This window comes from Dipodomys spectabilis, unplaced genomic scaffold (genome assembly GCF_019054845.1).
Source record: "Dipodomys spectabilis isolate Male_0828 unplaced genomic scaffold, ASM1905484v1 ptg000157l, whole genome shotgun sequence".
NCBI classification, from domain to species: Eukaryota; Metazoa; Chordata; class Mammalia; order Rodentia; family Heteromyidae; genus Dipodomys; species Dipodomys spectabilis.
In genome coordinates this window covers 23,353,424-23,381,347 of record NW_024870834.1, presented here as the reverse complement: position 1 = coordinate 23,381,347, position 27,924 = coordinate 23,353,424, and the positions used below count along the sequence as shown (strand labels likewise).

General features: G+C 42.9%; 1 protein-coding gene across 4 annotated transcripts in view; it reads left to right on the top strand.

Moving 5' to 3' along the window:
* The first annotated feature begins 475 nt into the window (after positions 1–475).
* The window catches only part of Smoc1 (SPARC related modular calcium binding 1), a 177,582-nt gene continuing 150,133 nt past the window's right edge, over positions 476–27,924 (top strand). For 2 of the 4 annotated variants that reach the window (XM_042692841.1, XM_042692838.1), the window contains exon 1: positions 476–622. In XM_042692841.1, coding sequence (XP_042548775.1) covers positions 524–622 — 99 coding nt within the window. In that variant the 5' untranslated portion in view covers positions 476–523. The remainder of the gene's footprint in view (positions 623–27,924) is intronic. The other 2 variants (XR_006149445.1, XM_042692840.1) reach the window with 1 other exon arrangement.

Below are 27,924 nucleotides of genomic sequence, written 5' to 3'. Positions count from 1 at the left end.
GAGCAAGTTACTTTTTACCCGAGTGCCTCCGGGAGCCCGCTCGGAGCCGGGCGGACGAGCGTCGCTCCCCGGCGGGGGCGCGGAGCGCCAGACGCCCCTCTTGCGCTTCTCCCATTGGCTCTCACCTGCCAGAGGCGCGGCTGCGATGGGCCTCTCGGCCCGTCAATCAGGCCTTCCGAGCCCCGCCCCACCCCTCCCGGGGCTTTATAACGGGAATTCCCATGGCCCAGGCTCCCGCATCCAACCTGCTGCCGCCGCGGCCGGGCCGACGCGGGCGCCGCGCTCCGAGCACTCGCCCGCGCTCCGGTTCCGGCTTCGGCCTCCGCGGTGGATGACCGTGTCCTTCGGACGCAAAGCCTCTACCAGCCACAACTCGCTGCCCACTCCTCGCCTTCGCGTGGGGTCCCCGAGTGAAGGAAGGCAGAGGCCCGCGTGCGCCCGGCCCCACCCCGCCTGCGACCCCCCGCCCCGCCGCCCCGCCGCCCCGCTGCCCAGCCCGACCCGGCCCGGCCCGGCTGGCACCATGCTGCCCGCGCGCTGCGTCCCGTTGCTCACGCCCCACTTGCTACTCGCGTTGGTGCAGCTGTCCCCGGCGGGTGGCCATCGCACGACGGGTCCCAGGGTAAGTGCGTCCCCAGCCGCGCGCCCACCTGCGCGGAGGGGGGCGAGGTTGCTGCTCCCGGGTGGGGAGGGAGGAGGGCAGAGGGAGGTGTCAGACTTTGCCCCCCTCCCCACACGATCCAGTGTCCGGAGGGGTTCTTGGAGAAGGTGCTAAAATTCCAGTGCCTTCCCTCTCTTGCACCCCCCAAAACTGTCACCGGTGAGCGTTCTTCCCACACCCCTCCTCCGAGGGCATTTTGCTCCCGAATCTCCCTCCAAGGCGCCTCCGGTGCCCGGGGGAACCTTGCCCCGGGCTCAAGCAGGGCGCCCCTGCGGTCTCTCTGCACCCGGCCCCCGTGAGCTGGCGTTCTTGGCAGGCGGCGGGAGAGGGGGTGATGGGGAGGGGGAGGGGGAGGCCTGCCTGGAGAGTTTTAGGTTACCCGCGAGACACACAAGGACCTTGTGTTGTTGTTGTTGAAAAAAAAAATAAAAAGCGATCGCTGCTCATAAAACTCATAGCAGATAATTTTAATGCTCCCTCCCGCTAGCGTGGCTCCCGGAGGAGGGGTGGCGGTGGAGCGGCGGGGAAGAGCTGCGCGGGGTCTTCTTCTTCCCCTGGGTTGGTTGCTGGGAAAGTTGAGTGACGACTTGTTGAACCTTGGTCTGATTGGAGTTTCTGAACGACCTCAAACGTGCCAATTCTGTGCACAGGACAGGCTGTCCAGGGCATTGTAAAATCTCCTGGAACCCACTGTATTGCGTTCATTTCTGGTCTAGATTATTGCTTTCCCCACCCCCTCCAATTGGTCTAATAAAGAATTTCACTGCTTAAAAAAATGTACTGTTAAATCACGCAGTGGTTCGCTTGGCTAAACTTAAGTCAGGCATTCTCTGGTCAAACTTCAGTTTAGGTGCAGGCAAGGGTTATTAGGGAGAAGCTATTTGTCCCCAACAGGTAGCATCGAGAGTCTTCTTGAAGGTAGCTAGAATCTCTATGAAAATAGTTAGCTCCTCAACCAACTTTCTTTCCTGGATGTTCTCCACCCCCATTCCCTGGATGGTTAGCATCATTACCACCTGTTCAGATTGTAGTTTCTTTCTCCCCCTCCCTTTTCTTTTTCTATAGCTTTTGCTATATGAGAATCATCTTTATCACTATCCTGGGTGGAGGAAAAGCTTTGCAAGGCCTGATGAGCTGAATTGGTTACATCCCAGTCCAGCAATCACTGAGAGATCAGATTTGTAGCCACTTAGGAAAGAAAAGTGTTTGTCCTCAGTGTTGGGCCGGCCCTTGCTTTTATGACCAGATGTGCAACAGCAGCAGTTAAAGTGCAGCAGATTAGATCCAGGGCGTGTCATAAATCCTCGACAGCAGGCATTCCCAAAGCCAGGGCAAGTTGGGGCTCTGGGAGTGACTTTTATGGATGCAGTTGAGGATGCCTTTTAAATAAAGCTGCTTGGTTCGATATTAGGACTTGAAGCTCTTAAACTCTGAGGTCAGGCAAACGAGTCATGGTGTTCTCTCCAATAATTAGGAACAGTCAAGACAGAGATGCAGACCAGAGCACCCCGACTGCAATCTGGATACCCGCCCACAGGAGGGTCGAAAGGAGAGAGGCCCTCCGACAAATGGTGGGGGGCTCGTTTGCTGTGGGCCATGTCTAATGTCTCAAGCCATATGGCTCTGCTTCCCAGTCCCTTGAAACCAAAGAAAGCCTAGGCTGAAAGCTGGGGACTTTAAGGGAAACAGAGTTTTGTTAGGTTTCTCTTCTTCTCGCTCTGAATGAGAGAGAGAGAGAGAGAGAGAGAGAGAGAGAGAGAGAGAGAGAGAGAGAGAGAGAGAGAGAAACAGACAGACAGACAGACAGACAGTGGACAGAGACAGAGGAACAGAGAGAGAAAAAGAGAGAGGGAGAAAGAGAAACACTCAGAAAGAGGCTCATTATGTAATCCAGGTTATCTAGCCTTTTGATCCTGTCTTAGCCTCCCAGGTGCCACAGTTACAGGTGAACATTACCTGGCTGCTTCCAACTTATTTAGTTTACTAATTTGTTAGATGCAGTAGAGCAGAGGCAAAAGCACTAAATAGGCTTGTTATGATCCCAACTACTTCTCTTTCTCCCTCTTGCTCTTTTCTTGTTCTCTTTCTTCGACACACACATACTTATATACATGCACACGTGTGCATGTATTTAGAGAATACTAAGGGGAAGCTGCTGTCACAAGCACTTTTAGAGGCAATCATAAGAACTACTGTTGATGAGTGTTTGGGCATTTTACACAATCTCTTATGCTTACAAGAACAAAAATGAGAAAGCAAGTCGTTTTAGTGCCATTTGACAGATAGGGAAGTGACTTGGGCTCACAGCATTGCTTGCATCACTCCCAGTGCATATGTGCCTCCGTGAGTGGCTACCAGTCTGCATGGGTATCAAGGTTGTGTGTTTTCTACACTGCTCAACAGCTACAGGGAGTGTTTATTCAACAAGGGACACTGTTGGTTCTTGTTGAAGACACAGATGGCTCAATGAGGAAATTCTGAACCCGGATGCACCAGGAGGGTCCGCAGAGAAAGTGATAAGAACATCCTTTGGTGCCTGTTTTGATAAAGGATGATGTTGAAATTCCCATCTATCATCTCAAAAGACTCCAGCTTCCTTCTATGACTTTTTTGGTGGTCCAAGAAGTTGTGGCTCCAGTTGCAAGCAGTGAAGTCATAGGAAGAATAGAAACATCTGGTTGGTGCGGAATTCCATTTGGGTACCCCTAGATCTCTTCTGCTAATCTGAGCGACAGAGGCTTAAGGATTGGCATCTTTTCCCAGCTGGCTTTCTAGGAAATCGAGAACATGCCCTTTTGGTTTAACTTTATCTGCTTCACTAATTGAGCTCCCAGGAGGCCTAGTAGACTCCAATCCTTGCTCCCTTATTTGCTTCCTGCCTTCCTTCATAAAATTCTTGACATTTGTTTGACTCTGGAAGCCAGCAGCTATCAAGTATCAGATGGGAGGCTGTTATGTAGGAAGCACCTGATTTTGGCGGGGGTGGGGAGGGTCTCTCAACAATCACTTGCCTCTATCTAGGATGCTGGTCAGGATTCTTATAATTACTGAACAGGCAGCCATTTCTTTAATCCTGCACCATTTACTGAAAATTGTTCCAGGAGGAGGGGGTGGGGGAGGGGCTCTACTAGGCTGATAGAGTCTGGCTGATGGTCAGGCCAAGTCAACTGCCTGTCAATATTTAGCCCTCTATCTGCCCTTGAAGATGGGTGGGGGGGGTGAGGAATGAAATAATCTTGTCCAACCATGTATCCCCAGAGCTCAGCACAGGACCAGGCACTTGGTAGATACTGACTTTGCCAGTATTTGTGGAGTGTAAAAAGCAATGCAGTGAATGCCTGTTGGACAGTGATCCTCAGGCTCCACTTTTTCAATTCTTTAGCCTAACTGAGGCAGGTAGTGGATTTAGGCAGTCTAAGAAATTGGAGAAAGCAGAAAAGTCAAGGGGTCTGAGTCAGAAATTGACTTTTTTCATTTTGTTTCAGGTCCACTCTTCTTTCTTCTCCAGCCTTCAAACCCCACTCCAACATAAGACTCTAAAACCTTTTCTGTAGTTCTTGATTTGGTTAGAATCAAATTACCTTGAATGATTTCTGCATTTGGTCCTTTCTCTTTGACTTTCTAATTAACTTTTTTTTTCCTGATTATATTCTCAGGGTTAGCTTGTTGTTCAGATAATGTCTCTTGCTTTTTTATGGGCTAGCCTCAGAACATGATCCTCCTACCTTTGCCTCCCCAGTAGCTGGGATTACAGGAATGAGCCACCATGCCCAACGAACCCTTGGTCTTCTTGAGTTCTAACTTCTACCAGCACTTCTAATGTGAGCATCTTAATACTGAGCTGTTGTCTTCAAATTCTCCACACCTATTCTTCCCTCTTTGGTACCTCATACATGCTTCTGTCTTGGAAACCAGCTAATTGACAAGCTCCTTGTGGAAAGAGATCTTACTCATCAGTGGGCTTGTCACATTATAAAAGCATTCTGCTCACATGCATTGCAATGAATTGGACTGTCACCTGGAGCACCTACTCTTGCTTAAATATGGTTTTTGTTTCTTAAAAATGGAGATTTCTATTTTAAGTTTTTGTTCTCTTTAAGTTTTTGTTCTCTTTAGTGGCTCATGCCTTTAATCGTAATTACACAGGAGACTGAGATCTGAGGACCAGGTTTGAAGCCAGCCTTAATAGAAAAGTCCAAGAGACACAATCTTCTATTAATCAGCAAAGATGCTGGACTGGAGGTGTGGCTCAAGTGATAGAGCTCCAGTCATGAGCAAAAAAGTCAATAAAAAATGTGAGGCCTGAGTTCAACCTTTGGTACCAACACACACACACACACACACACACACACACACACACACACACACACACACACACACACACACACACATGGGAGTTTGTGGCAATTATGAAAAGCTTGAAGAAGAGGCATTGAGCAATTCCATTGTGTACTAGAAAGCTGGCTTTAGCCATTCCATTTTCCCTTTTTGTACCATGTATTTACCAAGTGTGAAGCAGCTTCTAGACTATTTCTATTGCATCAGCCTACCCCAGAATCTGGACCAGAGTGTGTCTTTGTTTTGCCTACATGCTGTTCCTACAATATGTGTGCTCAAGAGGAACCTTTTTTTCATATACAGAGGGCGTTTTATCTCAGTTGCTACTCAGATGGTAAGCCAAGAACCTAATTCAAATATTTTGGTAGAGCTGATATGTGAAACTTAAAATAACAGAATTGAGGAGGCTGGGAAGAGGAAACAATTTCCATAGAATCTCTAAGAAATGCCATCACAATGGCAGAGACATCAGTATCATTTCATCATGTCCTGAAGTTGAAGTTCTTTTTTCCTTTTTGTGCTGGACCAGAGCTTGAACTCAGGGCCTTATATATATTTTTTTGGCTTTCCTTCCACATGGTTGTTGCTTTACCTCCTGGCATTGACCTTCAGTCTGGCTCTTTGTCGATAGTTAATTGGAGATAGAGTCTTGAGGACATTTCTGTCTGGACTGGCTTCTGTCATCTGAGTAGCTAGGATTACAGGTTGGAGCTACTAGCATCCAGCCTTGAGGTTGAATTTCTTATGACCCAGCAATTACCATGAATAAGAGAAACTACATCTAGTAGGAGACATGCAACTCTGTTCATAAGCCTAGAAGGAGCCCAATTGCCCTTCAAGGGAGAGCAGATGAATTGTGATAGATTCACACAATGGAAAATTATACACAGCCAAAACAACTGAGACATAGAAAAATATTGAACATTGGGGGCTGGGAAGTTGGCTCAGTGGTAGAGTGCTTGCCTTGCATGCTAGAGGCCCTGGGTTCGATTCCTCAGCACCACATAAGCAAAAATTAAATAAATAAATAAAAAATAAATAAAATAGATCAGCCTTAGGGACAATTTCTACTGTTTTATAAAAAAAAAAAAAATATTGAACATTGGCAATATAATGTTAAGTAAAAAGTATGTTAAGGGATGATATCTTTTATAAACTTATAGATAACTAAAATAAAAATGAAATATTATATACAGCTACAATAAGATGCTTTGAAAAGAAAAATCAAAGTAATGGTGGACATGATCAAGGTGAAGTCAGGCAAGGCAGAATGGTAGATTAATGGAGAACCTATAGGGTGAGTATGAGTTAAAGTCAGTAGTTTTCCCTTTGTGGTAAGAAGGATAGCTCTGAAGATATTTACCCATTATTAAAGTTCTCATGGCTGATGAAGTAAAAAAAAAGTCAACACTGTATAAATCAATATTAAGTGTGTCATGAACCAAGGATTACAAATAATTTAGTTCTTTGCACCTGAGGCCTAATGAACAAAAATTTGTTGGGTCAGGGAAGCCTTTCTTACCTCCTGCTTCTCTAGCCAAGATACTCCACTGGAGAATGGTCATTGTTTCCATTGTGTGTGTGTGTGTGTGTGTGTGTGTGTGTGTGTGTGTGTGTGTGTGTGTGTGTATGTGTTGATACTGGAGCTTGAACTCAGGGCCTGGAGGCTATCCCTTAGCTTTTTCATTCAAATCTGGCACTCTAATATTTGAGCCACAGTTCCACTTACGGCTTTTTCCTGGTTAATTGGCAGTAGAGTCTCACGGACTTTCTTGCCTAGGTGGCTTTAAACCATGATCCTAGATCTCAGCCTCCTGAGTAGCTGTGATTACAGATGTGAGCCACTGGTATCTGGCTGGTTATTGTCTTTTGCAGGCCCAGGTCTTGGCATACTAACATCAGGTGGCTGAAGCTAATAGGCAGTGGGCAATCTTTCCTGTCCTTTGCTCAGAGAATCAATCTGGTGTATCTGAACCCCCAGCCCTGCCCAACAGAATGGTTCACTAGCTGGTGGGGTTCAGAAGTCCTATTTGCCAGTGGGAGTAGAAGTCGAGGGTGGAGGCATGAGGCCTGTTTCTAGTTTGACACCTATCTGCCTTCTCCCTTCTTTGCAGGGGCTAGAGGGGTGGGGGAGAAGGAGGAGGTGGCGTGCATGGCTCTGCATAGCAGGTACAGAACAGCCTTTCTCTCCAAACCACATAGAGATTTATTGTTCAGGCAGCCAAGTGCTGGCAATGCTGCCAGTGGTGGGACATGTCAACATGGAGGGCCCCTCCTTCTGTGTTTGTCACTGCTGAGCTGTTTGGGAGAGGACAGGGGTTGAGTTGCTGATGAGAAATTGATTGGAGCTGCTGGCAAGGCCTGCCAGACAGGGTTAGCATTGTGCATGCTATGTGCTCTGCACAGACTAGAGTCACTGAGGGGATAAGAGAAGTGGGTCTCTATGAGCATTTTGAGCTATTTCCATAAGGACCCAAAGCAACACAGGTAATTGTAGCAATGAATCGAGCTTTCCTTTGCATCTGACATCATTCTGGACTAAATTGCTCAATCACACATTAACCTTCCCTTTGGCCACCATGGAGCTCTGTGAGTTTCCAGACATTGTTTCAGCCTCTCTTTTTGGTGGGGAAGAGAGGCAGAGAGGGGCAGCCTCTACGCAGCTCTGGTCTCAGTGGAGCCTGTCCCCACATTGGGAAGACTAGGACAGAGTGAGGTCCCATGAGGTAATGTGTCAGGTGCATTGAAGCCAGACAAATACACTGCTTGTGCCAGCAGCTTTGCCCACGCTCCTTGAAAAAAACAGGTTTCCTCCTCCTCCTCCTCCTTCTCCTCCTCCTCCTGCTCCTCCTCCTCCTCCTCTTCCTCCTCCTCCTCTTCCTCCTCCTCCTCCTCCTCCTCCTCTTCCTCCTCCTCTTCCTCCTCTTCTTCTTCTTCCTAGAATGCCTTAGTTTTAGGACTAGACAAATATTTCTAGGACAACTCTGGGAGTTTGTGAATGTATTTGGATTTGGATCTATGTATTTTTGAAAACTCTGCAAAGCCCCTGGAGGAGGGGACACAAAAATAGGTAATAAGTGAGTGAGGTGGAAAGTGTTGTAAAAAAATGTAAATCACTCCTGGTATGCAGTGTCATTGCCTTACTTAAAAACAATGGTATAGGCTGTCTAATAGAGATTTTTGAAAGGCAGAAAATTGGGCCTGCACTGTCCTATATATTAGCCATATGTGGCTATTACAAGAAATGTGGCTAGTAGAACTGAGGCTAGTGGCCACTATATAGATAGCGCTGATCTCTGCCCAATGTGCCCAGCTCCAGCCTTACCTCCTATGATGTCCCAGACTCCAGCTGCATGGAACCATGTCCTGTTCTCTCCTCCTCTTCCCTTTCTGTCCCTCAAAATCCTGCCAATGGTTTGGAAGATCCTATGCTGTCTCTAATCCTCTTCAATCTGTCCCCCCCCCCCCCCCTTCCCCCAGGGTGTTAAATCCTTTCAACTTCTTGTGCTTTGCCTCCTCTTGTGACAGTGTATATGTTCCTACCTGCTCTGGGGGCCAGCCCACCAGGGCAGCTTCAGCACAGGTGTGGATGCAGCAGACAGAATCAGCTTACCATCAGAACCTGCTCCTCTGAGCCTGGCCTAGTCATTAAACCTCTTGGCCTTTCAGATCTCTGGTTTGTTCAGTGGAGGACTCAGCATCTAGATTAAGGAGGGGTGTGGTGGCAATGCAGTCTCTTTCTTTAGCTGTAGTAACAACTTATCCCTATTTAATGACACCAAGTTCTACAGATCAGAAATCCAGTGAGGGTCTCAATGAGCTAGAAAACCAGCATGTGTGAATTTCTCATGGGAGGCTTTAGTGGAGAATCTATTTTCTTGCCTTTTTCAGTTTCTAGAACCTGCCTGCATTCTTTGCCTCACTGAATAAACCAATGAACCTCATGGCGCCACCTTCAGAGCCAGTAGTGGCTGGTCAGGTCATCTGTCTGTCTGTCTGTCTTTCTTCCTCCTATTACTGAATTAAGAACCCTTTTGATTATAAGAGGTTGATTTGGGTAATGGAGATTAATCTTATTTTAAGGTTGCCTGATTAGTAGATTTAGTTCAGTTAGCAACCTAATTCCTGGTCATGTACAATGACATTATTAGGGCTAGGAAATGCATACTTTTGGGGACCAAGACTCTGCTTTCCACATTTACTATTTATTTTTATTTTTATATTTTGTGTTGGTACTGAAGATATTTGCTCAATGATAGCACTCTACCACTTGAGCCACACCTCTACTTTTGGCTTTTTGGTGGTTAATTGGAGATAAGAGTCTCATGGACTTCCCTGCCCAGAGTGGCTTTGAACTTTAATCTTCAGATCTCAGCCTCCTTAGTATTACAGGCCTAAGTTTTGCTTCCTTCCATATTTATTAAAGGTCTAGTACAGTACCTGTACTAGAAAATATCATGCACATGGAAAGCACATGGAAAATTGGAGCATTCTTATGACTTGTATTTTGCTTCTTTTAGAGTGTAAGGCTCTTATGGAGAATTGGCTTGTTTTCTTTATAGACTCCATCTTTACCCAAGAGCAGGTGCTTAGTAAATGTTTATTGAATAATGGAATTTTCAATAAATGCAGATGTTTTCTCTCCTCATAAATATATATTAGACAGTAAAGAGAAGTAAAATGCAAACCAGAATATACCAGCGTCCTTTTGCAAAAGAAGTTGGTGTCATATAGAAAGCAGGTGGATTACAGGCCATGCTTTAGTGGTGGTTATGCCTAATTTCTGTGACATATATTTTTAGCAATTCTTAAACTAATTCAGTTTATAATGACTGTCTTTTAATCCTAGAGGAAAATATTGAGATTCATCAAACAACACCAGACATGTCCCAATCCAGAGCAATTCTTAACCTGAAACCTAGTCTTCGTCAGATCCAACTGGTTGTATTCACATTGGCCTGGCTTTTAGGGCTAGTAACTATTAGTGCCAGGCCTCCCACTTCTTTTCAGCTGGCTTTGAACTCAGTCTGTTTGAAAGGAGAGTTTTCAATTAACCTCAGCAGGACATACCTGTAAAAATTTATTTATTGCTGCTGGTGGGAATATAAATTAGTACAATCACTTTGTAGAATTATGCTTGAAGCTGTATGTACTTCTTGACCTTGTAATTCTGCTCTGTTACATACCCTAGAGAAATGTACCTAAATGCCTATGAAGACACATGTACAGGGACATTCATAACAGCATTCTTGGGTGCTAGAAAATATTGGAAACGAGTTAAATGTCTGTCACAGGAGAATAGGACAATACATTGCGGTTCAGTACATCCAAGTAATAGACTACTATATAGCACTGAAAACAATTACCTAAAGCTATCCTTAGTGTGCCTCAATTTCATAACTGAAAAAGTGAGTGAAAAAAGGCAAATTTTGGAAGAATACATATACCATACTACTATTTACATAAGGGTTGAAAGTATGCAAAGACTATCCATTGCTTAGGGGTACAAACAGATATGAAAATATATAGGATAAAAGGATGAAGGAGGAGAAGAATATGGAGGGATGTATAAAAGACTTGCAGTGCACTGATAATGTTTTTTATTTCTAAATTGGGTGATTAGTAAGGATTTTTAAATTTTAATTTTTTTTACATGTGTTGAATAAAACATAATGAAGTTTGAGTAAAGGATTAAAGCACATTAAATATATTCCAACAAGGAATCTTTTTTTTCTTTTCTTTTTTTATTGCCAGTTGGAGGAACGCAGGGCCTAGGTGCTGCCCCCGAGCCTTATTGCTCAAGGCTGACATTCAACTACTTGAGCCATAGCTCTGCTTCAGGCTTTTTGGTAGATAATTAGAGATAAGAGTCGCGTGGACTTCCCTGCCTGCTTGGCTTTGAACTGTGAACCTCAGATCTCAGATAGGATTACAGATGTGAGCCACTAGCCCCAGCCTAATGAGATTTTTAAGAACAAATAGAAATGGTGTTTCTGTGAGGCTTCTCTGCTAAGTCCTGTTCAAGCTGTGTCTGCTCTCTTGGGAAGGCCAGTGATCTTCAACCCACCTTGGAGCCCTTCTCTTCTCCCACCCCACTGGATCTGCTAGCCACTTCCTTCTAGCTTTCCTGAGACCCTGAGGCCACATTTCCTCCCCTGAGCTCTGGCCCTGTTGCAGGCTGCTGTCTCTTGTCTGTCCCTTGTCCTTTGGGTGTTTTACAGTGTTAGTGTCCCTCCCTGCAAGTCCCAGACTAATACTCTTCTATGTGCTTGCTCTCCCTGGATGGTTATGAATGAGGTCCGTTATTTTCTCAGTTTTTTTTTTTTACTATTAGTTTTGAATTTTCAGAGTTGTCAAATAAAAACCCAAGTTAAATCTGAATTGCAGATACAAATGCCACGTTCATATAAGTAAGTATGACCCCAATTAAAAAATGGCTTAGGTCTGGGATGCAATGTCCTAGGATGCAATATCTCCAGCACCAAAAAAAAATAACAACAACTTTGGCTGGCGGGGTAGTGGGGGGGGGGGGGCGGGGAGAGGATGGGAAGGGATGGGAAGGGGAAACAAAGGAGGAGGCTACAATGCTTGATAAGAAATGTACTCATTATCTTGCCAATGTAGTTGTAACCCCTCTATATGGTATTCTCACAATAAAAAAAAAAACCGAAAAGAGGGCTGGGAAGGTGGCTCAGTGGTAGAGCACTTGCCTTGCATGCTCGAGGCCCTGGGTTTGATTCCTTAGCACCACATAAGCAAAAAGAAAAAAGCCGGAAGTGGCTCAAGTGGTAGAGCGCTAGCCTTGAGCTGAAGAGCTGAGAGATAGCGCCCAGGCCCAGAGTTCAGGCCCCACTACCGGACCCAAAAAAAAAAAAAAAAAAACCAACGAAAAGACAAAAGAAATTATGTTAAAATCAAAACCCCAAACAGCAATTTATCACTTACCTGAAATTCAATTTAATTGAATATCCTCTGTGGACCTGACAATTCTACATTAATTCCTTTTCACTTGTGAATTATCTGCCTAGGTGTATGTTTGTCTATTATTGTTTTTGCTAATTTAAAAATTAGGACGATTAATTGGTTTTTCTGTCATGTCTGGCTATTGCCTTTCTTAGTATATGATATTAAAAGGTGATGATTTGAGGTACTAAAGTTTTACATCTTTATGTAGATAATATATCAGGTGATTCTTTCATGTCAGGCTGAGAAAGGTCTTTCCTTATTAAGATTATAGAAACTAGGGTGAATAAGTTTCTGTATAAGTAGCAACAACTGCTTTACACACAGATCAATGATTGTTGTTTGCTATGAATTTGTACAGCATTTTCTGTATGTAGACTTCTTAACAACACTATGGAACATCCCTGTGTTTTAGAAGTTTCTGGTAACACTGATGTGTCAGCTGGAAGTATTCTGTGAAATTTATATAAAAAGTATTACTTGGTGACCAGCCTTGTTCTGAAAATGACATTAGAATTTTGGCAAAGAATTAGACTGTCTTCATCTGTAAATCATTTCCACTCATTAAGAAAATCTTTTTTTGGGGGGGCCTGGGAAGGTGACTCAGTGGTAGAGTGCTTGCCTCGCATGCATGAGGCCCTGGGTTCAATTCCTCAGCACCACATAAGCAAAAAAAGCCAGAAGTGGCAATGTAGCTCAAGTGGTAGAGTTCCAGCCTTGAGCTCAAGAGCTGAAATGTGGGGCCTGTGTGCATTGTCCCTTAGCTTTTTTTTTTGTTGTTCAAGGTTAGTGCTTGACCACTTGAGCCACAGCTCCACTTCTGGCTTTTTGGTGGCTAGTTGGAGATAAGAGTCTCATGGACTTTTCTACCCTGGCTGGTTTTGAACTGTGATCAGATTTCAGTTTCCAAGTAGTTAGGATTATAGATGTGTGCCGCTGGTGCCCTGTGAAAAGTTTTTTTTTTTTATTTTAAGGCATGATACCTCCAAAGATATATACACACAACAGATAGTTTAACAAATTCCTGTGGGACCTTACCCAGCTTCAACAATGACCACTCACAGTCTCATTTTTTCTACCAGACTTTTTAGTCCTCAGCTTAGATTATGTGGAAGCAAATTGGAATTTTATCTTACCATCTATAAATATTTTCTTGGACAGATGAGTCCTGACTTGTTTTACTTAAGGAAGTTTTTCAGTGATCAAAAGCCATAGGCTTTCAGTTGAAACACTACTTCAAATTTTGGATTTTAGGCTGGGTTCTAGGGGCTCACACCTGTAATCCTAGCTACTTAGGAGGCTGAGATCTGAGGATCATGGGTTGAAGCCAGGCCAGGCAGGCAAATCCAAGAGACTCTTACCTCCAAGGAACTAGCAAAACGGTGGAAGTAGAAATATGGCTCAAGTGGTAGATAGCCTTGAGTAAAAAAGTTAACTGAGAGCATGAGGTCCTGAATTCAAGCCCTAGGATCAACACACACACACACACACACACACACACACACACACACACACACACACACACACACACACACACACACACACACACACAGATAGGTCTGATACATCCTTTTGGTGGATTAATATGTATTTCCACTAGGAGGCATGTGACATATGTGTTTCCAACACCCATAGTGATCATTGTTAATTTTTCTTCCTTTCTTCCTTTCTTTCTTTCCTTCTTCCTTTCTTTCTTTCCTTCTTCCTTTCTTTCTTTCTTTTTCTTTCTCTCTCTCTCCCCCTTCCTCCCTCTCTCTCTTTCTTTCTCTCTCCCCCTCCCTCTCTCTCTCTTTCTTTCTTTCTCTCTCTTTCTTTCCTTCTTTCTCTCTTTTTTTCTCCCCCCTCTCACTTGCTTTTATTATTATTTTTTAAACAGGGTCTCACTATATGACCCATGTTGACTTGAGATCTTCTCTAAGTAGGACAGGGTACTGGGAATACTGATGTGTGCTACCATGCCCTGTTAATTCATTGACTTTTTTTAAACAATGACTATAATAGGACATCTAAGCTTTCTGTGACATTGCTACCATCTTCCTTGTCTCTCTTGCCCAGGAAGGGTACAGAAGAGAGCTCTGGTGCCAACATTCCTCTGGCAGGTATCTCTGGGAAAGGCTGTGAGGGAATACAGAGCTATGATAGGTAGATGCTACCTTGAGTTCTTGGCTGGGGCAGAGGTTTCTGTTTAAGTGGTAAGGACATGGAAAGTATACTGTACTTTCTGGTGCTAATTGGGAGGCCTTTAAGGTGTAAGTAGGTAGGTTTGTGGGGTCTTTGGTGTGTTTCTGTTAGTTGGGAGCTTATAGTACAAGAAACAGATAACACACTTTTGAGCTGATTTACATGAGGAAGAGGTCGCATTTGGTTGAAGTAACAGCAGGGACTCATGTAAGGCAGGTGTGCTAGGCTGAACTGTCTTCTGCAAATTCATATGTATATTGAAGCCTAATGCCCCCAGAAACTGGAATGTGACTATGGAGCTAGAACTTGTATGTTTTTCATTTTAAATTTGTATAGTTTAATATTATGGCATATATATATGTTTGTAGATATGCATATAAATAAACACCATATGTTACCTTGTTACTATGAACAGCCTTTATGTTTATAAAGCAGTTAAATTTAAGCAAAAATAGGTTTTAAGCTGGGTGTCAGTGGCTCATGCCTGTAATCCTAGCTACTTAGGAGGCTGACATTTGAGGGTTGTGGTCCAAAGCCAGCCTGGGCAGGAAAGTCTATGAGATTCTGATCTCCAATGAACTACTAAGGAAGCTGGAAGTGGAGTTGTAGCTCAAGTGGTAGAGAGTGCTAACCTTGAGCAAAAGAAGCACAGAGACAGTGCCTGGGCCCTGAGTTCAAGCCTCAGGTTGACATAATTAAAAAAGAATACTTAAAAACTGACAGAAAAACTTCGCCAGTAATAATGAGATAGAGCCTTTAAAAAGGTAATCAAGGTTAAATGAGACTATTTTAGTGGGTCCTACTCCAATCTGATTGAAGTCCTTATAAGAAGAGATCAGGATACATGGAGAGACATGAGGAGCATGAGAGCCTGCAGGAAGGCTGCTAGAAGACAGCCATCTGCAAGCCAAGGAGAGGGGCTCAGAGGAGACCAACCCCCTAGCACCTTAATAGTGGACTTACAACCTCCAGAGCTATGAGAGAAATGGATTTCAGTTGTTTGTGGTCCTTTCTATGGCTGTCCTAGCAAACGAACTCAATGGCTTTAAGGATTAGTTTGATTCAGGGGCCTCTCTCTTTTGTCTTTTGTGATGTCTGTTTTTGTTCTAACTCCAGCTTTCCTCGTGGTGCCAAATGGCTGCAGTGGTTAGATGCTTCATATCTCAACACCATAATTGCCAGTAGCCCTCTCAGAAAGGGAGAGCCTTCGTTTCTGGATGGTCTTAGAACACTTAGCTCTTGCTTATGATGATCCAATTTAACTCAAATGCCTGTTTATCTAATCTGTCCTTCTGGCCAGGAGAATGCTATGTGTGAGTTCCTTAGTCCCATCATTGTGGCTGGGTAGGGAGAGGATTTCCCATTTCTAGAATTGAGGCTTATTTTACTCCTTTTTTTCTAATTTAATTTTATTGTAAAGGTGATGTACAGAGAGGTTACAGTTACATAGATAAGGTAATGAGTACATTTCTTGTCGAACGTTGCTACCCCTCCCTCATTTTTCTTCCACTTTCCCTCCCCCAACTCCCCTCTAGCCAAGTTATAAAGTTCATTTTCAACATAGTGTCTTGGTTCACCCTTTGTCCTTTGTCTTACCATTTTGTTATTCTCTTTCCCTTCTCCAAAATACAAGGTACCAAAATTAAAAACAACAACAACAACAACAGTGACAATAGCGATAAACCGAAGGGAAAAATATCAAAAGAAAAAAGAAATAACCTCACACAGTACATTAACCACAACAACAGCAAAAGAATTCTCTTATTTCCATATCTTGAAGCTCATTTTGATTAGCATCATTTTATATGGTCATATACACATAGTTATTGGGCTATTGTGATCCTCTGCTAGGACTCTCCTAGATATATACTCATTATTACAAATGAGGGAAACCATGGAGTCCATGTTTCTTTGAGTCTGGCTTACTTCACTTAATATGATTTTTTTCCTAAGTCTGTCCATTTCCTTATGAATGGGTGATGCCATTCTTTCTAATGGAAGCATAGAATTCCATTGTGTATATATACTACATTTTTTCAACCCATTCATCTGCTGAGGGGCATCTGGGTTGGTTCCATTTCTTAGCTATGGTAAATAATGCTGCAGTGAATATGGTTGTTGTTGTAGCTTTAGTGTGGCCTTGTTGTGTTCATTTGGGAAAATGCCCTGGAGTGGGGTTGCTGAATCATAGGGGAGCTCTATGTTTAGTCTTTTGAGGAACCTCCATACTTGTTTCCAGAGTGGTTGAACCAGTTTATATTCCCACCAACAGTAGTAGCATTCCCTTTTGACCACGTCCCCATCAGCATATATTATTTCTTGTTTTCTTGACAATGGCATTCTAATGGGTGAGGTGGCATCTTTTTTCCTTATGCACATGGCTACTAGATAAGCTAGGAGAGCAAGGTGACAAACACATTGCTCATTTGAAACTTGGGGCACAGTGCATTGGTGGGTAAGATGTGTGTTGGTGGTCAGAGCCCAGCAAAGGGCCCTTCTTTCACTACGTGGCCAGTTCCTTCCTCAAGTAAATGGCCCCCAGGTTAGTTGCAGTGCAGATAATCTAAGTATAGCTGCTGATGGGAAAAAGAAAACATATAGCTGGGCACCGGTGGCTCAGGCCTGTAATTCTAGCTACCCAGGACGCTGAAATTTTAGGATTCAAAGCCAACACTGGCAGACAAATCTGTGAGACTCTTACCAGCAAAAAGCTAGAAGTAGAGGTATGTGTCTCAAGTGACAGATTACCACCTTTGAGCAAAAAAGCCAAATAAGGGCCTGAGTTCAAGCTCCAGTTCTGAGGAGAAAAAAGAAAGTGTGAAAGAAAGGAAGAAAAAAAGAAAAGGAAAAGGAAGGAAGAGAGAAAAAATACAAAAAGTACATGCAAAATACCATGGTGAAATCTCTTGGTGCAATTAATACACATTAAAAAAGAAAAAAGAAAGAATAACAGGAAAATAAAACAGTCTCTGTTGGAGGGGGTGGATCCCAGCAAGAGTGAATGAGGATGCATGTGGAGGTAGTCTGTAGCCTGCTTGAAAACACAACAATGAAACCTGCTGAAATTATTTTAAGAAGGGAGGAAGGCGTTCGGGAGAGAGATGGGGTCAGGTTGATTGGGATACACTGTATGTGTGTGGAAGCAGTCACAATGAAACCTCCTTTGTAAATATAACTATGCTAAGAAAACAAACCCCAACAAAAATAATAGAACATCTCCTTCCCACCCCCAAATAAACCCTAACACAAATGTACAAACTTTTAAAGTAGAATAAATGGTCCATATGAAGATGATTCCAGAAGTCTGAAACAAGACTGGATCATCCAGGTGAGCAGTTGGAGGATGCCTTTCCTTTATCATGAGGTTGGGGACCATCCTGAGTGTCCTCGGAACAGAACCAGACCTCTCTTTTCATGACTTTTCCCTTCAAAAATGCCCTGGAACACTTAGGAAGGTGGCAGAATTCCAGCCAAGAAGAGGAAATAGCTTGCATTTTTATAGCAGATTGTGTTTCTGAGTTGCCTTTGGCCAGTTCTGCAATTTCCCGTGGTTGGGACCTGTGGCCAAAACCTCAGGACATGTGGAATCTTCACCGTTGGTGCCACCTGACTTTAAATGTATTTCTCGAATTCCCATTTCCCTCAAAGGGGCCAGTTTCTGGGTTCTGCTGGTGTGAGAAGTTTCAGTTAGAAGTAGATGGCACAAGTGGCCAGCAGCAGTTTGAAGATGTCAAGGTAGATCTTGGTGTCAGACTCACAGAGCTTGCTTGTAGCAACGAAATCCATGCAGACATGCACCAAGCTCAATGGGTAGTCTGTCTGGAGTGGAGGGGCTGTGGTTATTGGTTTGGTGGTTTTTCTTAAACAGGGTCTAGAGGTATTCAGGAACTCTTCTGTGGACACTGCCTGTCCCTCCGGCAGTGCCTGCAGAAAGCCTTAGGGATGTATCACCTCCATCCTTTTAGTTAATCTTTTCCTTCACTCTAGGACCACCTCCGTAGCCTCTCTGTTGTTGATTCATTTGTAGCTTTCTTTCCTTAGCGTTGCAGCCATTTTAAGAATAAAATGTTCTCTCATCTCATTGCTGGCTGGCAGGGAGATCTGAGCTGTTGCTGTTGGACTGGTTGCCACTCTCTCTGGCCCACGCAGAAGTCAGTGTAGCTTAGTGATCTGGGACAAGAGTGACCTGAGATTAGGGGACAGTTCTGCAGTTTTCTAGTGGTATGGCCGTGAACAAATTAACTAGATCTACCTTCAGCTTTTCAGTTTTGGAAGACAGAATCTTAAGCTCAGAGATTCTTTCCTCTGTCCTGCTCATTAGGCATTGTTCATTTCTGTTACAGTGTTTTTTGATCTTCTGTATTTCTTTTTGATTCTTTCTTCACCTTTCCATTTCTCTTCATTCATTACTCATCTGCCCTTGCACGCTGCCTACTTTTGTCCCCCCTTCACCATTGGAACCATTACTATATTGATCAGAGTTTAAGAAATTCTTGATCTGATCATTCTAACATCCCTGATATATTTAAGTTGGGTCCTGAAGCTTGCTGTGTCTCTTCAAACTGTGATTTTTTTTTTTGCCTATTAGTATGCCTTCTAAGTTTTTGTTGAAAGCTAGACAGTTGTATTGGGTGAAAGATCTTGTGGTAAATAAGACTCATTTCATGCTAATCACATTCACTGTTATTTTCTCACACACACACACACACACATGTGTGCTTGTGGAAACTTCTTTTCAGTCACTGCTCAGGTAGGTGATGGTGCTTTGCAAATGCCAGTGTGGAGGGAGCCTAGGAGGAAAGCAGAGAAGACAGCTGCGTCTTTTCATGCCAGCTATAGCCACTACTTAGTCTCTAAAGGACATGGCTGAGGGTAGGGACTATGATCCATTGACTTGTCCATGTTGTTGCATAGATCACAGAACCACATACAAAGCTGGTGTTTTCTAACTATCCAGATCAACAAACTCTGTAAACATTGATTGCATTGTTAGTCTTTATTAGCTAGTGTTCCAGGCATTGGGGAACAACAGAACAAAACATGGAATAGGATCATCTCTGAGTTTATGGAACTGTAGGGAGAAAAAGAAGGGCTGATGACACTGATATAACCCTTATTCTGTGCCGTGTACTCACCTAAGCCATTTACTCATACTAACCCATTTTATTCTTAAGACAACCTTAGGAAGAAAGTGTTGTTATTATCCTCATTCACAGATGAGGACACTGAAGCACAGAAAACTTCATTGACCTGAGATGCTCACTTTGGCTAACAGGACATTTTATTCATGATGCAAATAGGGAAAAAAGACATATTCTTGTCTTTCCCCACCATACAAAGACTCCCCCCTTGTATTAATCATGAAAAACCAGTAATATGCTATTTCCCTGAGCAAAGCAGGTGTGGTGTGGTGTATATTACAGTGAAGTGTGTTCTTGTGCTCCAGCTACTGATTGGGCTTAATGACCACAGTCTTTAGGCCTGGATTTGTATGCACTCTTCAGTCATACCAGACTATAGCTAAACATCATTAGCAAAAACTTGGCCTCTTTTCAGAGGAAATGAAATAGTAGGTAAGGGTCTTATTACATCTTGTATCCCTGTATTTCTCCAAGAGTATATTTTCCTGAAGTGTGATCTAGCTCTCCTGAGATCCCACAGGACCAGTATACTGCATGTCTCCCAAATTCTAGATAATTCTTAGACACATTAGCTTAAGGCTGCTTTTTTAAGCTAAAATTGCAGGAGGGAATAAGTTCTATCAGGCAAGGTGTGGAACCCATAGCCTGTGCAGCTGTGATTTAAAAGAATATGAATGATTACAAATTTCATTTGCTCTTTCTTGTAGCTACCTACACATACCAAAACAAACTCCAGGGAAGCAAAAGACATTTGGAAATGTATAACCTCTCTTTTCCCAGAGTTATGTTCATGTCTAGGGGTAGAATAGAATAGCATTTTGTTTGTGGGTTGGATCTGTCCCTACATGAACATGAAATTGGGAATCTTCATAAGGCAACTGTAGTCCTAAAAAAAAAAAAGACCTCCAATTCCACAGGAGACCAAGACTTAAGGGCTACCACATGCAACTGCTATTACTATGCAATAAAAATTTAAAATGACATTAATCACAATGCATTGTATTCATAAACTGCATTGTTAAATCATGACTCCTTTATGCAACTACTTAAATTTAATAAATTTATCCAGAATTATATCTTATTTATTTATTAAGATTTTATTCATTTAAGATTTCATACTCTGGGAAATTTAGACTTTAAAGATTTTGGTCTTTTAGGATTTCAGCATTGAGATTATGGTATTTGGTGTTGTGCCTTTTATATTGTGTTTATCACTTTGGTCAGCTTTCTGCCACCATGACAATACTTGAGATAAAGAGAAAAGGTTTATTTTGGGCTCATGATTTTAGAGTTTCCATTTCATCTTTGGACAGACCATTATTTTGGCCTCTGGAGAGGGGATATTGGATAGAGATGACAGGGAGGACATAGGGGAGCAAACCACTCACCTCATGGCAAAGAAGCAAAAGAGGAAAAAGAAAGAGACCCTTTAAGGCACACCCTCAATGACTTAGGTCCTCTCAGAAGGCCCCACCACCTAAATGTTTCACAGTGTTCTAATATCATCACCCTGGGAACCAAACTTTTAACATATGGTCCTTTGGGGGCATTCTACATGCAGACTATAACAAGGCAAAAACCCAAAGACAGGTGCTACAATATAAATCAGTACAAGCCAAAGAGGTTTCAAAGAGATGGACTGGTTGGATTGCTAAGGTGCATTTGCTAATAATAATAATAATTAGTGATCTTTTCTTTAGGACTTTTAGGCTTCGAACTGAACTATAATTTGAGCTATAATTAGGAAGGCATTTAGTTATTCCTTCTTTTATTCATTCCATGGCTCATTCATTCACTTATTTGTTGTTGGGGGTAGAAGTTCTGCAGGTTATGCTATTATACTTGGGGATGCAAACATCTGAGGTGGTGTGGGAGTTAATATTTTACTAGTGGCATACATCTGTATCATGATCTTTCAACCTTCTTGTAGTGGTGGCCCAGTTATTTCCAAGATTTATAAGTTGTTCTGTGATGGGGCTGTGGGAGGGAAGAGGGAAGTGGTTTTAAATTTAGTGGAAAACCATACAATTAAAAGACAAAGCATTCTGATTCCTATTAGGGTGGGGGCCTCTTAGGGAACAACTTGACAAATGTCTTAGAAAAGACGTCCTTTGCCAGACTTAAGAATTGTGCAAGTACATGTTGCACAAGGCTTTGTTCTACATCTCCCATTCCCCCCCCCCCCCAACACATAAGCAAGTTATTCAGTGGTGCACACACCACCCTACTGGGTGACTGGGATTTGTCAGCTGGCAAAGTTGCATATTGCCTTGCAATAAGGCAATGTGGCATTTTTTTTTGCCTTGTCACCAGCCTATTGTTGGAAACATCTGTTGTTTTGGTCTGCCTTGCATCTATTTTCTTCCCTGAAGTTAGAATCTTTACTTTCCTGCAGGGAACACCCCTCTATCACTCACTGTTAACACCCTACCTCTCAATTCCATAGTGAGTTTGGGATCCAGGCTGGGCCAATCAGTGTCTGGCCTCTCTTGGTTCAGGAATAGTCATACAACCCAGTATGGGCCAATGGATTTCATTTTGGAATTTTTCATAGCTAGAAGTTCTGAACTTCGTATGCTCTGAACTGGTTGGTGGTCACTGTGTCACAACAAAGGAAAGTTCTTCCTCAGAATAAAGCCAACACAGCAAACCCAAGCCAAAGAGGAAAAGAGAGGTTTCTGATGATGGAACTCAATACCTGAATCCAGCCACACTGGATTTAATTTCCCATTAAGATGGGCCACTGACCTTCTGTGGTGGATTAAATATGGCCCCTCATTTTGTTGTGGCTCCTTATATTTAGAGGTAACGTTTGCTTCTCCATCTCTAAATGTAAGATGCTTTTGTGACTTGCTTTGGCTCTGACTTTGGTGAGAGTAACATCGTGTGTTACTGTTGAGAGCCTTGCAGCTGCTTCCTTAATCCTCTGGGACCTCTGCCCTGAGAACTTCAATCCCCTAGTCAACGGCCAGCACAAGTTTCCTAACATGCAAATGAGGCCATCTTGGACTTCTAGTCTCAATGATCCTCCAGCTGAAGGCAGCTACATTGGTGAGCCCAGGTAGACAAGCAAATGAACTTCCCAGTCAACTCTCAGAATCAGAGTTGTTATTTTATGCCACTAAATTCTGAGTTGGTTTGTCAGAAATATATAAATAGTTGATATGATATGCTTCCTTTTTTTTTTGCTTGTCAGTTTGATTTTCTGTTCAGTCAATGCAATGGAGAAGGTTCTGATTGATATATTTAAACACCTTAAATTTTTAAAAAAATTGTTATTATAAAGGTTATGTACAGAGGGGTTGCAGTTATACAAGTCAGGTAAAGAAATACACTTCTGTAGACCTTCTTTCCTTTGAATGAGGCTACTGCCTTTATGTAGAACTTCATGTATGATACACACAAGTGTGTGTGTGTGTGTGTCCTCTTGCTGAGTAATAATTACATGTTCTCCAAAAGTGAGACTTTCTAGCCAGCACCACATGCCCCTACCACAGGAAGACTATTCAACAACTCTTTATTGGTCACTTTTGGGATTAACACTGCCATTCCTTGGCCTCAATAGTAGATCCTTTTTATCGGTTTTCATCTCATAGAGTTGTCCATTGGCATTACTAATCTGTCTTGAAAATGCCCCAAAGGAATGGAGCATCAGTTATTTGAGAAGGTGGTAGAGACAGAAAAAAGCATGGGTCCTGGAGTTGGACATAAACGGGTACAAAACCTGGCTCTACCACCTGATAGTTGAGAGCCTTGGACATCCTACTTTAATCAACATAAACCTTGGTTTCCTTCTAGGAAAAAATGGAAGTAGTTATGTTTTCATGGGGTTGTGGTGACCAATACAAAAAGGCATAGGAATGCATTCTCTAATGTAGCAAGTTTGGAGAAAAGACATGGCACACAGCATTGTTAGCCTAGATTTCACAATGACCCTTCATCATGGCTGCTCTTGAAAGAGGGAGGCTATCTATCATAAGCACCTACCCTATTTCATTTCAACAACAGAAAGAATCATGTCTTGCTTGGCTTGTTATCAGGTTGTAATGGGTTGTTGCAGATGAAGAGAATCTTTTCTGTTAGTGTATTTACTTATATTTACTTTCATCTCCAATGTAGACATACAGTCACAGTGTCAGATTGTGATACTAACATGAGCAAATTATAGTATCCAGTGATCATGTCATGGGCAATGGAAATATGGGTAACAGAGGTCAGAGTGCCTAATATTTTTCTGGGAGTGGAATTACAGCAGACCCACACTTGATGTAGGTTTTTGACAATGAGTAGGAGTTGCTAAGGCAAGGGTTGGAGAGGAATTTCCAGGCAGAGGGACCATGTGCAAAGGCATGGAAATATAAAGAAGAGCAGTAAGCTCTAGAGAGGGCCAGGAGGCCAGTGTGTGTGATTCCGGGTAATGGTGAGACAATAGAGGGAGGGAAACTGGGAAGGGAGGTGGCGGCTAATCGTGAGGGACAATGCATTTATGTGCTAAGGAATTTGGACCTGATACTGCAGGTTGTGGCCATCGCTGAAGGATTGTAGTCAGGGGAATGTCGTGATTAATGTTTAAGAAACATCAGGTGGTGAAGAATCTGGAGAAGACTAGAAGCTGGTAGACCAGAATTAATTTCCAAAGGTCATCTCAAGATGACAATTTGGCTTTATGTGATTAAGATGATAGCAAGGGTATGGAAAAGAAGGGCTGAAATGTCAAGCAAGCAGCAATTAGATGTGGAAGACAAGGAGAAGTTGAGGATGCCTACTTGTTTTCTTACTCAGATGACTTCAGACATTAGATAGTGTCAGGAGTCACACTGGGGAGTCCTGGAAGAGGAGCAGCTCATATGATGCTCAAGGAAGGACTATTATATGTTGAATTTGAGATTCCTTAAGAAATGCTGGTGAAGGGCTGGGAAGGTGACTCAGTGGTAGAGCGCTTGCCTTGTATGCATGAGGCCCTGGGTTCGATTCCTCAGCACCACATAACCAAAAAGGAAAAAAAAAGCTGGAAGTGGCGCTGTGGCTCAAGTGGTAGAGTGCTAGCCTTGAGCTGAAGAGCTGAGGGACAGCGCCCAGGCCCAGAGTTCAGGCCCCACAACTGGCCCCCCTCCCCCACAAAAAAAAAAAGAAATGCTGGTGAAGATATTAATTCATATTCTATGTTATATGTACACCAAGAGCCACTAATCTGTAGGTGAGAGATGAAGATAAAACTGAGAAAATGTGCAACGTGAGGGACCATCTAGTAATCAAACTCTGCAGAAGGCTACCATTTAGTTGAGCATAAGAAAAATCATGGAGGAAGATGACAGCAGATTGCATTTTCTCAAGATGGCAGAACCAATAACCTTCTTCCCACATGTTGGGACACTCCTTCTAGAAGAAGGAGGGGTCCACTGTTCCTTTCCCATGATCTGGGAAAGCTCATCACTCCAGTTGAGACAATGATATGACTTTTAAAACTAGATAATAAAAGAAGACACAATGTCCAATGGTTCATTGGACATTCACCTTTGGAGCCCTGAGCCATGGAAAAATCTGAGGCTGCTATGAGTTGAAGAAGCTTATCAAGAGGAAGAAGCTATATGTAGGTTCTGACCAACATTCCCAGCTGAGACCCTAGTATGAGCTACCCCCAAGTACCATGAGTAAGTGAAAACACCAATAGATGATTCTGTCCCCAGCTGCAAATTCTCTCTCTGTGGAGCAGAGACAAGCTATCCCCTCTGGATGCTTTCTGAATTCCTGGTCCACAGAATCTGGAGCTTTAAGTTAAGGGACTTTTTTTTTTTTTGGTGGGGGGAAGAGCAATTGGGAGAGCAAAAGGAAATAGTCCTAACATTGAGGAAAAGGGAGAGCCAAGAGAAGGTAGAAGCTGTAGGGGTGTGGGGGAGTCCTTGAGGGGGCTGTGACAGTAGAGGGCCCACCAGGTCTGACTGTCAAAAATCCATGAATGACCTTTAGTTGGTATAAAAGCTGGAGTCATGAAGGCGATATGAGGAAACAGGGCAGGCAACTTTTTCAAAGGTTGGTCATGATTAGATGGAGGTGAAGGTCAAAGAATTTTCTTGAAAAGATGATAGGAATATCCTGAAGGAGACAAGAGGAACTGGATAAAAACCACCAGCCTTGAAGAGTCTCAGGCTGGGAATGTGGCTTAGTGGTAGAGTGCTAGCCTAGCTAGCATGCATGAAGCCCTGGGTTCCATTCCTCAGTACCACATAAACAGAAAAAGCCAGAAGTGGTGCTGTGGCTCAAGTGGTAGAGTGCTAGCCTTAGAGCAAAAGAAGCTCAGGGACAGTACTCAGGCCCTGAGTTCAATTCACAGGACTGGCAAAAATAGCAAAAAAGAAAAAGAAAGCATCTTGAAAAACCTTTGGTTAAGAATGAATGAAATTTAACAGGTGGTGGAAAAGGTTGTTTCTGAGGCTGGGAGAGCTGTATCTATGTTTACTTTTGGTGGCTTCCATGAGCTTCATGGAACAAGAATCTCCTTAGAATGTTCAGGGACTGACAACCACAGGAAACAGTACTGCTGCACTGAATGCCACATCTGAGGAATTATATTACTGTCTTCCTGGCAGAAATCAGTGATTTTCACTAATTTTTAATGGGAGGCCTTTCCATCAGATATGATCTCCTTCCCTCTCATCTTTCAGTGGTTTACAGTTTGTTTTTTTTTTGGGGGGGGGGTCCAATCGTGGGGCCTGAACTCTGAGCGCTCTACCACTTGAGCCACAGTGCCACTTCTGGCTTTTTTTTTCTTTTTGCTTATGTGGTGCTGAGGAATCGAACCCAGGGCCTTATGCATGCAAGGCAAGCACTCTACCACTGAGCCACCTTCCCAGCCCCTGTTTTAGTTTTTATGGTAGAGGTCTTTTAATGCTTTTGGTAGGTTTATTTCTGGATTTTTTTTCTTTCTGGTCCTGGGCGCTGTCACTGAACTTTTTTGTGCTGAAGGCTAGCATTACCACAGCATCACTTCTGCCTTTTTCTGAGTAGTTTATTTGAGATAAGAGTCTTAAGGGGGCTGGGAAGGTGGCTCAGTGGTAGAGCGCTTGCATTGCATGCCTGAGGCCCTGAATTGGATTCCTCAGCACCACATAAGCAAAAAGAAAAAAGCCAGAAGTGGCGCTATGGCTCAAGTGGTAGAGCACTAGCCTTGAGCTGAAGAGCTGAGGGACAGCACCCGGGCCCAGAGTTCAGGCCCCACGACTGACCAAAAAAAAAAAAAAAAACACCAGAGTCTCAAGGACTTTTCTTTCTGGGCTGGTTTCAAACTGCAATCCTCAGTAGCCTCCTGAGTAGCTAGAGTTCTAGGCATGAGCTACCAGTGCCTGGTCTCTTTTTTTCTTTTTTTTTTAATCTATTATAAGGAGGATTCTGTTCCTGATTTCTTTCTCAGCATGTTTGTTATTGGTATGTAGGAAAGCTACTGATTTTTGTGGGTTGATTTTATGTCTTGCTATACTTTGCAGAAAGCATTTTTGTCAGATCCTAAGAGTCCGTAGGATTTTTAAGGATAGGATTTATAAGTAGGGATAATTTTTACTTCTTTCTTTTCTATTTTTATCTCATGGTTTTCTTTCTCTTGCTTTATTGCTCTGGCTAAGAATTCAAGGACATGGCAAAATTGGTTCAACACCTGTAGACTAAAGCTAGATCCGTATATATCACCCGGCACCAGAATCAACTTCAAATGGATCAAAGACCTCAAAGTCAAAGCAGACACCTTGAAAACATTACAGGAAAGAATAGGAGAAACTCTAGGACTCCTTGGCACAGGCCAAAATTTTCTCAATAGAGACCCAGAATTACAACAAATCAAAGAAAGGTTGGACAAATGGGATTGCATGAAACTGCAGAGCTTCTGCATGGCAAAGGATATAGCAAGCATGATCAATAGAAAGCCCATGGATTGAGAGAAGATCTTCACTAGCCATATAACAGACAAGGGCTTCATATCTAAAATATACTTAGAACTCAAAAAATTAAATCCCCCAACAACAAATCCTCAAAGAAACATCTGCCCAATAAATAAGTGGGCTAAAGACTTAAATTTAGAGAAACTTCTCTGAAGAGGAAATAAGAATGACCAATAGACACATGAAGAAATGCTCAACTTCTCTAGTCATAAAAGAAATGAAAATCAAAACAACATTGAGATTCCACCTCACCCCAGTTAGAATGACTATAATCAAGGAATCTAATAATAACATGCTGGAGGGATGTGGCCAAAAGGGAACCCTACTACATTGTTGGTGGGAGTATAAACTTGTTCAACCACTTTGGAAAACAATAGAGTTCCCCTATGACCCAGCAATCCCAAATTTTGGGCATTTACCCAAATGATCACAAACAAGGCTATATACTAAAGCTACCAGCACAACTATGTTTATCACAGCATTATTTACCATAGCTAAGATATGGAACCAACCCAGATGCCCCTCAGTAGATGAATGGATCAAGAAAATGTGATATATATATATACACACACACACACACACACACACACACACACACACACACAATGGAATTCTATGTCTCCATCAGAAAGAATGATATTGCCCCATTTGTTAGGAAATGGAAAGACTTGGAAAAAATTATATTAAGTGAAGTAAGCCAGGCCCAAAGAAA